Source organism: Lycium ferocissimum, chromosome 2, assembly GCF_029784015.1.
Source record: "Lycium ferocissimum isolate CSIRO_LF1 chromosome 2, AGI_CSIRO_Lferr_CH_V1, whole genome shotgun sequence".
NCBI lineage: Eukaryota > Viridiplantae > Streptophyta > Magnoliopsida > Solanales > Solanaceae > Lycium > Lycium ferocissimum.
In genome coordinates, this window is record NC_081343.1 from 71,152,844 (window position 1) to 71,163,869 (window position 11,026).

At 35.4% G+C, this 11,026-nt stretch overlaps 1 protein-coding gene and 1 non-coding gene across 2 annotated transcripts; one reads left to right on the plus strand and one right to left on the minus strand.

The window, feature by feature from the left end:
• The first annotated feature begins 2,756 nt into the window (after positions 1 to 2,756).
• TRNAR-ACG (transfer RNA arginine (anticodon ACG)) lies at positions 2,757 to 2,829 on the plus strand. The gene has a single exon. It is a non-coding gene; the product is annotated as a tRNA-Arg (tRNA).
• Positions 2,830 to 2,998: 169 nt separating this feature from the next.
• On the minus strand, positions 2,999 to 10,205 carry LOC132047317 (sulfite oxidase). Its single transcript, XM_059438332.1, has 12 exons — positions 10,047 to 10,205; positions 8,958 to 9,073; positions 8,804 to 8,866; positions 8,656 to 8,692; positions 8,394 to 8,475; positions 6,988 to 7,106; positions 6,638 to 6,733; positions 5,481 to 5,591; positions 5,299 to 5,400; positions 4,069 to 4,116; positions 3,629 to 3,844; positions 2,999 to 3,311 (listed from the first exon to the last, which is right to left on the minus strand). The coding sequence occupies exons 1-12, from the start codon at positions 10,119 to 10,121 to the stop codon at positions 3,195 to 3,197; spliced, it is 1,182 nt and encodes a 393-aa protein (XP_059294315.1). The 5' UTR covers positions 10,122 to 10,205; the 3' UTR covers positions 2,999 to 3,194.
• Between the last annotated feature and the right edge of the window lie 821 nt (positions 10,206 to 11,026).

Below are 11,026 nucleotides of genomic sequence, written 5' to 3' on the forward strand. Positions count from 1 at the left end.
CGAATGTATGAAAAGCATGCAAAAGAGATAAGATGTCACGTTGAATCACGAGGATAAATCCAAGGGCTAGGGGGTAATCGACAAGACCATATTTTAATAAGGCCATAGCTTTATCCTGTCAATGAATAGACATGTGATTGCATGCCTTTGGGGAAAGACAAAACGAGGGCAACATGTTGCCTCGACACTGGATGACTCGTTCGATTACTGTCCACAGCCTTGCTGTCCGTCTAACAGAAAAATTAGCTGAACTTTCTGTCAGGCTCGTTTTATTTTAAATTATATACTTCCTCCCTTTCAATTTATTTGTCTGATTTTAACTTGATACAGAATCTATGAAAATAAAGAAGACTTTTAAATTTTATAGTTGTTAACTAAAGATATGTATAATATATCAAAATACGTTTTAATGTTGTATTAAACAAGCTACATGGAAAGTTGAAATTAAAAAGTTATCAAAAAAGAAAAAAAAATCTTTTTTTAATGGATTGAAAAAAAAAAGTAAGACAAACAAATTGAAAGGATAGAGTTTTTGTTTTCAAAATAAATTGTTGATTCTCTTAAATCAGAGATTCTAAACTCTCACCTATAACTTGTTTGGCCAAACTTTTAATAACAACTTATTTTTACTTTTTTTTTTTTTGGTTAGAAGTTACATTCTTAAAAAGTACTTTCGTAACCTAAGAATTTATATTTAATTGATTAATTTAAAAAACACATCTATTAGAACAGCTAGTCTGAATCTATAACCCCCCATCTTTGGACGAGAGTCGTCAAATCTTGCCCAAACTGGATTCCAATCATAGCTACACGGAGTACGGTAGAATTTCTAAGTACGGTCATCCAGGAAGTCCCTTGACGGAGACTCCCATACAATTATTTCGAGAATTTTTACCTTATTATTAAAAAGAGAAGGTTTAGTAAAGAAGCTTTCAGCCCTTTTGCTGGAAAAGTTTTATCTTGGCCAAACATTTAAAGAGTAATTCTGGGAGAAATTGTTTTTTCATTTTCTTTTTTTGAACAGCAACGATACTTTTATATATATAAAACAAAACAGACTGAGTTCACATTACATTCATAGTGTCGCTTAGGACACTGAGATTACCCAAACTAGCTAATAGATTAACGACACTTTCCTTAATAAGCTTAATACATAAGACACTACCACATTTATCTTGGAATACTTGATCAACTACGAACATAGGTGGGTTTGGATAGATATAGGGATTGGTGGAACTGGGTTGCTTGAGAGCCTCCTTTGCCAAACGATGTGCTACTTTGTTCCCTTGCCGAAAGTTATGCCGGAGCAAAACTCGACTCCCCTTCGTCATTAGCCATCTGCAAGAGGAGATTATGTTGGAATATAATTCATGTCCCATTAGAATGGCCGAGATTGCATCAGTACTGTCCAGCTCTATTTCCAATGGAAATAGCTGTTGGCCCGAACACCTCAACTTACCAAATAATTACTTATTTACAAATATAAGCATTTTTAACTTCCCACAGGCTCGACAAAGCAGGCTCATTGTCTCGGACATACACAACACTCTTATAACCATTCAATAAAAAATTGCTAACAAGCACCGAACGTTATGTGAGAGTAACAACAACTACTAAATTTGGTCCTAGTAAGTTCGCGTTACCTGTATGAAATTTGTATCATTTACTTTCATTGTGCTTACTAAATTTGCGTTGATTCTGAGAGAGATCATAGTACTTTCAACTTTTGTTTTTTCATTCTACATCGTCTCTTTACAAATTCATTCATGGAATATAGTACGAAAGAAGTGGCCAAACTGTCCAACGCGTCGTATGCAAAAAAATAAATATAGTAGGAGATAATAGATTGTTATAGATTTTTCTGATTTTTAGATTTGCATTTATTTTTATCTTTTGGTTAACAATAAAGTGTTTTAATCTTTCAGTTGACAATAAAGTAACGCATTATTTAGAGGAATCTTGTCTTTTAGTTGGATATTAGATCTTATCTATTGGAGTAGTTTGAGTTAGTCTTTGTCTTTAAGTTAGGGGAGAGTCCTAATTGTGTAATAAGAACTTTGACTTGTTTACGGCTCCTTATTCTATAGAGGTCTTAATATATTTTGTCTCATAGACTTTACTAGTGATTCGACATTGAAATTCATCCTCGTCTCTCTCCCCCCTATTGTTATATTCCTTTTTTCCTCTTTCTCCTTTGTGTTGTATCACCATTTTCTACTATTTACTAATGAATGATAATCTTATCGTTTATATATGATGAACCTTTTTTCAAATGTGATAATTTCTCAACTTGTCCGCCTATGTATGATTGCATGTTTTATAATCCATACTGAGGATATGAATTTTGCTGGTTCACTATGACACTTTATTTATTATCTTTCTATTCCAATCTTAGTTTTAACATCAAATCTTCATTTATGTCATTCTACTGAAAGACTAAATCTGAACACCTGCATCCTTTAGTTTAAGCACCGCAAACTCATCGCATCTCGCTTCACCTTCGTTCTTTTGGGAGGGCAGTTCATCTACTTTTGTCTCACTCATCCTAAAACATTTACTTTCCACAAGCTTCTTTTTTGGTTGACTCACTAGTTTCATCAAATAACACAAACACGAATCTAGAACCTCATTCTATGTTGACAACAAACAAGCACATGCTCCAAATGAAGAAAAGCAAGCTACCTGTGGTGAAAGAATACACTTCCACGCCTCTTTGCCAAACAACTGGCGAAGAGGGCATAGTACAACAACAAGATGACTCCGTGGCCCAATGGATAAGGCGCTGGTCTACGAAACCAGAGATTCTGGGTTCGATCCCCAGCGGAGTCGTTCACTTATTATCTTTTGCTAAAAAAAAAATAGTACAAAAACTCCGCCACTTTTGCTGTGATTGGATTTTGTCTTGCTTTCACTTCAGTAGTTCTATTATACCAAAACTCCAAAAATAATTAGGAGCTTGCCCAGATCAAACTAAAAAGGAAAAATATAGAGAAATAGATACGAGGAAAGAAGCTAACACAGCCGATTGTCAAGCTGCAACCACTTCCAGATTACTATTATTATGAATACATTATTTCCATTGTATTTTGAGACAACAAAGAAAACAGGTTACTTTCATTTTAATCTAGGAAGATACAAACAACCATGGCCTGTGATGCTGAATACTGTCATCCGCTCAAAACATGAAACACAGCCTAAAGATTTGCTTGTCCAACTCGGACTTGAACCCGATGCCATGAGGTGTTCAGGATTCCTCTCAGATTCCATATAGAATCTATACTTTCAGGTTGGACATTTGCAGCTATATCCACCTATTAAGCATAGAATATCAACTGAGAACAGGACAAAAAATCCAGCAGAGTGAAGTCTTCAGTGTAAAATAACATGAGAAAGCAACTTCCTAATGCATTAAGCAAATTATGGGGTTGCGAGATGTGACATTGTACATTCTCCCATCATAACTGCAGCCAATAGAATACTAGAAAGAATACTTAACTAATGTATAAAACTGATCGCTAAAAACAAATCACTCTAAAATTAGACTAATCAGAAATTATTGCAGTTAACAATTAAACCTTTTTTCTATTAGAATGGGAAGAGACGCAAAAATTACAAATTAGTTACTTACCGCTTTAGCAACTATTTCTGCACGCTGGGGGATATTTGCCTCAGCTTCAAAAAAGACCCACGCCCATTTGTCACTACCTGAATCATCAGCAATATATGGAATGCCAATTCTCTGGTATCTGGTGGCTTCCACCCAACTTTTACCACCATCAATAGACACGTCTACCCTTTCTATGCCACGCCCGCCTCCTGATACTGCGTACCCCTTGATGGTTATCTGAAAACAAATACTAGAAGCTAGAACAACCTAATGAAGTACTATGATTGTCTATGTACAGTAGTTCAAACCAAGACTGCATAACTGGACCATGCAAACTCGTTTTCTTTCCATGCACTGGACCATGCAAACTCGTTTACACTAGTATATGTAAATTTCCATGAAGGAATAAGATAAATGTCAAGAAATGCTTGAACACAAAGTCTATCCATATTAAAACTGACCTTTCCATGCTTTACAACACTCACATCCTCCAGGGAACATATTGCACTCTGCAACCAGAAAAGGGTATAAAATAACTGTCAGCAATTGACAAACTTTAAGAGGTTGTAAGCGGTGTTGGTTAAAAGCCAGACCCAGACGTAAATGCCAAAGTCAGGCCAAATCAATCAATCATTTGACCAACAGCCATTTAGCTGGTTCGACCATCCAGATCTGAAAAATAGACACTCACTCTTACAAGTAATCACAAGGGTTTCTACTTTCTAGAACCGTCAAGTAGAGAATTCTAAGGTAACATCATATCTCAGGGACATTAATACTTATTACACAGGAAAAGAGAAGTTTTGACATAGTGTAAATGCATATCATTAACCCAGTTGTAATATTCTATTTCTATCAAACAAATTAGAAAACATGCAGCAACCATACACACACACGCACACACACGCGCACACACACGCACACACAAAGAGAGAGAGAGAGAGAGAGAGAGAGAGAAACTAAGTATCCTTTGGACAAAAAATGAGTTCAAACTGACAAAAACAAGTTTATTTGAAGTTGAAGATGGGAAAACAATTTGTACAAATTGAGATTTGTGAGTTGAAGATTTGAGAAACTTCACTTGAAAAACATCATGGCCAAACTTCAACTTGCAAATGCTGCTTCCGTATTTGCAAGTGAAGCTATGGGCCAAGCGAGTCCTAAGTCTCTCCAAGTTCAAAACCTGGGAATAATCAGGGGAGGTAGCCCTTGCGCAGTTGCAAAATCATGAAATCTAAGCACGAAGCATAATGGACAGTTGCTTCAGTATATTTGGTCACATAATGAATTCTTCATTATCTAAATTAATGGATATCGATTCAGTTGCATATAAGTATAAAGACATTGCATACCTTACAAAATTGGTGTAACACAATCCACGAGTAACTCACAAATTTCACACAATTACTATTTATCAAGTTGATTATATCAGAATAAAATGTTCAAGGTGGTTTTGCTTCGAAAATTCGACAAAAGAGTTTTTGCAAAAATCTGAAAAGATTTTCGAATACAAACTTTCAAAGTCTTTAAGAAAACACCACCCAAGTGTGTAATCTTGAGTTCCCAGTCTACCTATGTTTTTAAGATAAAGTCCCAGTCTACCTATGTACAGGATAGATAAGTCTATATACAAAAAAAACTAAAAGAAACCCATCGAAAATGTACCGAGGGGGAGAAATTTAACCAATTACCTGAACAGGGAAGTCCATCTGCGGTCTCCTAGTAGACCAGTTGATGTTATCCCAGTTCACTGTTGGTGGAAACATCTTGTAGTCTTTTTGCATGAAGAATCCCTGTTCAGCAGATATTTTGTTAACAAGTTCAAAAGAAAATGTTCCCATCATTCTGAAGTTACTAATACACAAAAAGCAACCTGACATTCTTCGGCAATGATATTGATGGAATCAAGCCACTTAACTGACCGGGCACCTATCACACCTGGGACAACCACACGCAGCGGATAGCCATGATCCCTATTGAGTGGCTGCACACGTGAAGCAATTAAGGTTAGTATGGCATGTTGCAAGTTGAGCCAACTTATAAGGTTTTAAAGGAAATTTCAAGGGCAGAAGCAGAAGTTTCTAAGCTGATATTGAAAATGCTAGTCTTCTCATTACCAAGCATATCGAGCAGAGAAACAAAACTTACAAAATAAATTTAGAATAGCATGCTCAAAATGCCACTTTTTATTAAGAATGCTCAACAAGCAATTAGAAGCATAATTTTCTGTCAATCAGATATCCCCCTCTTTCTTCTCATTGATTGCTCTCTGATGAACTGCTCAACAAAATAGATGACATTTTTTTTTTAAGTGGGAACAAATTCAGAAAGTTACCCCCAGTTGAAGCAATTTTCAAATAAGATTCTTTGGTTTTTTGTACAGAAACTTATAAACTGCACTATTTAATGTTTAACAAGGGAAAACACGAACTCACATTAAATTTCTCTTTTTAAGTGTACAATAGGTAAGTTATACAGAGAACAATCTATGTGGGTCTCTTAAAGTTTTTAAGAGTATAACTTGTTTGAATACTTTGTGTTGGAAAAGTGGGTTTTGTGTTGGAACGGGCTAAAAAGGTATAAATCAATTTGAAGAACAGGTAACACTAGTTGAATCAATTTGAGATGTAAATTTTTTTCAACATAGGTAATAAGCAACTACATCATTCGGAAAGCTGAATAAGGACGATAAGTCAAATCAATATAAGAGCCTGTTTAGATGGGCTTAAAAAAAGCAGCTTATAAGCTGTTTTCAGCTTATAAGTTGCTTTAGATAAGCTAAGCCAAACGGGCCCAATTATTTTTTTAGACTTATTTTAGGCACAAAATGGCCTATAAGTTGGCCAGCCAAACACTCAAAAAAGCTGAAAACAGCTTATAAGCAACTTATAAGCCAATCCAAACAGGCTCTAAGACTGAAGTCGTACACATCGAATGTAAAGCATACCATCATCTTACAAGACAACAAAAGAAGAAAATGAGAAAACAAACATACTTAATAATGACAGAAAACAAAAAAATTTGTAGTACCTCGCCATTCATCTCATAAGCGAGCAGAACATCAGCTTCAGGGTTTGTAGCCTGATTCAATGGAATTGATGCCTTATAAGGGCCTCCTTTTTCCTCCTAGAATCATAAAGGAGATTTTACAACAACAAAAACAACATACCCAGTGTAATCCCAGAAGTCGGGTAGGGAGGAAACTTTACAGCAAAGTATATATTTCTAGCTAAGAAAAGTAAAAGAAGAAAAGGGAAAAAGGGGGATAACATTTACCCTGTGCGCACCCGAAGGGTAGAGGTTGCGGGTTCCCTTGTCATAAAAAAAAAAGGGGGAGGATAACCTGTTTTATAAAGGCATGAGATATCCTACATAATCACCTTACACTTGTCAATGCTCACAAATTCAACATGCTTTCCTCCAGATTGTGTGATACTTGTCAAATAAGGTATCCCAGCTAATTTTAGAACATCTGCCAGTTTCGCCCCACCCCAAACAGCTGAAATCCACAACAATGTAATTAGTTAAATGTGAATTTATTTTCACTCAAATGAGGCATCAACAAGCATTTTCAGCAAAAAAGGTTTTTCTTTTGAGTGGTAACAAAAAAGCAAAACAGGTTTTTGTGAAGTCATACTCAAAACAGACACTAAATTCTGGTGGAGCAAAGTCAACCAGTTGATTAATCAATTGTATTCTCGTGATGAATTGAGGCACTTTCAGTGTATAGTAAAGTCAACCAGAAACCACTTTTTCAGGTTGATGTGTGTTAGGAGTTTTTTTTTTTTTTACACAAAAACCTTGTGATGATTGCTCTGCCTTATTAATCAATTTTTGTAGAGTCATACTCAAAACAAACACTAAATTTTTCAAGGAAAACTTAACAGAATAACCAAGTAACAAAGAAAATAAAAAATAGTAAGTCAAACAAATAATAAAGCATCTTGAAATCAGTGTAAATATATAGGAAGTGAAGCCTCTCAGATGTAGAAGAAAAAGGGAAGAATCCACACAAATCAGTTAAAGCAGTTGCGTTTTACCAAGTCTTTTATCACAAGAAATTAAAAGTAATAGGAGGAGCTACAAAGGGGGATTTGGTAGTCTCCTTTTAAATCCAATGATGGAGTAAAACATAGAACAAAAAACTATTGGAGGTGTATGGTAGTGTAATAAGTGTAAAGGGCAGCCCGGTGCACCAAGCTCTCCGGGGAAGGGCCGCACCCCAAGGGGTGCGACATAGACAACCTACCTTATGTTAAGTGTAGTAAGTGTACCAAGCAAATATCCTTTGACTCTCTTCTGTTAGTACTTACTGTTCTAGACTTAAATAGAATTGCATTAGCAGAAATTTGGCCCACTCTAATAATCTTTAAAATTGTCTTTGGCTACTTAGAGAAGAATGGTCCCTTCTGGGAAATCCAATAAAATTGGAATGGTACTTAGAGAAGAATGTGTATACATGATCACAAATAGATAATGAACAGAAATGTAAACTTCTCAACATAGAAAAGTTGAATTATGTCTACCTATTTGCGACTTCTCCATCCAATCTAATCTATTTCTGTAAGTTTTCTACAGCAGTAGATGAGAACCAGATATTAGATCAAGCATTTATATGATGGAAACACTGCATGTTTAACCAATAGACACCAAAATATGCTTGGATGACCCTGGATGAAAAGCTTCATTGTTTTCACAGGATGTCAAAACAAAAAAAGGAATATATTTCTTAGTAGGCAAAGAGTAAGACATCAGATAACTTGGCAAGAAATCTGAATCAATTTACCGTTTCCTATAGCAGAAATATCCCAACCAACTCCTCTCACTGTCCGACTCTTGCTCATAGCAGTTCTTCTGTTACCAGCACACTAGAGAAGGATTAAACAAATTAGTAGCAAATAGCTGAATGATCAACATTAGTGCATATTTCCCTCATGAGAATTTTACAAGATATGGCCCAAAATTTTCTTTAATTTTATCATTTCCCAATCCATAACTCTCTCCCAGCAACGAACACAATGATCTAGAGCCGGGGAATGAGCATTTACCTGTAAAGTGGCAGTAACCGTATATTTTGGAAGCTTCCTATTATTTATTTAAAAAAATAAAAAAAATTAGTCAATTATTTGAGTGAGTTGCATGAAAATTGAAGTACTAATGTAAAGTAGTATGCACAGTACATTCTAGTATCCTCACCAAATATCCTTCATAAACAGCTCCTTGGAATTTTCAACAAGACCACATAGAGAAACGGAATACCTGAAGAATGGCTCAGCACTATCAGCAAAAAAACACTCAAAAATAACATAACCATGAAAGGATTTTACAAAAACAAGCCAAGGTATAAAACCTCTCAATGTCATCCACAACCGGTATGGGTCCGTGGTTTCTCTTGTAAAAGAAATCAACAGGAGTGACATAAGATGAAATCAGATCAGAACGCGTTGGCTCAGCATTAAAGGGTTCCTACACCACAATTAAATAATTAGCAATTCCCGTAATGATTTGATCAGCAGACAGTCATAACCAATTAGCAGAAAATTGCAATAGAAACTCAACGAAAAGGAAATATTAATATGATTCATAAGCATTCAGACACTGAATCAGCTTTTGTGAAAAAGTTATAATGCAAAAACAACAAATTCCTTCAGCGTTTAGGGGCCGTTTGGTAGGGTGTATTAGGTAGAATAATGTTGGTGTAAAATTTTAGTACAATGTTCAGTTGCAAATGTTATTCAGTACTATTCTTATACGTAGTAAAAGATGGCTTTAACAATACCAGTACTATTCTTATACTTATACACCCTATTCAGTAGTATCTAGAAATTATGAAATGTTATTTTTAATATAACAAACCAAACCTGTTAACAACATCATACCCAGTGTAATCCCACAAGTGGGGTCTGGGGAGGATAGAGTGTACGCAGAACTTTGCAGGTAGCGAGGCTGTTTCCGCCCTCGGCTCAAGTAAAGCAGATATACAACAATTAATGAAAACAAATGCAGTAACAACAGCGTGATAGTAAGAAAAACCGAGTTAAAAGAAACAACAAATAGTAATAGAAAACTGAGAATAAGAATCAGGAGAGTACTAAAATAATAGAAATGACGAAAATAATACTAATACTACTGGTAAAGAAAAAGCAAAACTAATCCCAGTACTATTGGTATTCGAACAAACGACCCCTTAGGCTTTTAGCCAAACTAACAAAAAAATTGGAAGATGATATCGAGTTTTCCATAGCGCCACACGAGAATAAACATCGGAATTACTACCAAATGAGACTCAAAATTATAATAAACCATCAATTAAAAAAAAAATCCTATAAATTCAATAGAGAACACAAATCAAATCAAATAGAATAACCAAAACTTAATTGCAGTGACGTGTTACAGTGTGGCAAAAGAATAAGGAAAACGGGATAATAGAGTATATAACCTTGGCATTAATTTTGAGGGAAGGATGGCGACGGGGTTCTCGCGAATAATCGGAGGGTCCTTTAATTCCAGGCATCTCTTATTTCTCAGTTTCCTGTGTGAGTGGGAGACAGATGACGGAGTTTTGTATAAATATTGGAGCTGGTCCTACTACGTGACGAGTTTGAGGGGAAATCTAAACGGTGCGGTTTGGTGTGATATCTGATGTGTAAGGTCGAGGTCGCATAGACAGCCACGGTGGATTATTAGGTGGAATAAGCATTGCATTTTGTCACCTTGTTTATTTCATCATACAATGCGTCCGTGTCCAGCTCATTGGTCTTTGGCTCTTTGCTAAATGCTAATGCTTTCCCTTTCTTCTTTTGACTCCAATATTTAATTCCAATTTCCAATTGAAAGATTTACTCTTCTTTTCTCATTCCTTTGACAATATTGGATTGAACACGAAAAGAATTTTACAAAAAGGTTGTTTATTGATACATATTAGATAGACAAATTGAAGTTGTCATAATTATCATGTATCATCCACATGTCTGTCAATCCTCTCCTGATTTGGAAAACATCTCTGAATTACCACAAAGCTCAAATGCTCCAACTAGTATATAATATTTGCATAAGTATCCAATTTATCAAAAAATGTTTAACTCCAAAAAGAAGGTATGCTCTCAGTGAATAGGTATCATGGTTAGTTAATTTGATTTAGTAAAAAGTTCAAATAAATCAAGATTGTCTAAATTGTTCCCAAAAACAACATCTCACTATCAGAATAATCACTAAGAACTGGTTTTCAAACCATATTGAATCGCGTATGCCCAAACGCCATATAATATAAGGCATAGAAGCATAATTGAACTATAGTGAAATTGTCTGTTACACACTTGAATTATGCGGGAGTCTTATGACTCCCTGAACTTATTTTTTCGTATTTTTTACCCCCTTCATTAATGACTTGGGCTAGAAGGTGAATGCAAGTTACAAAGA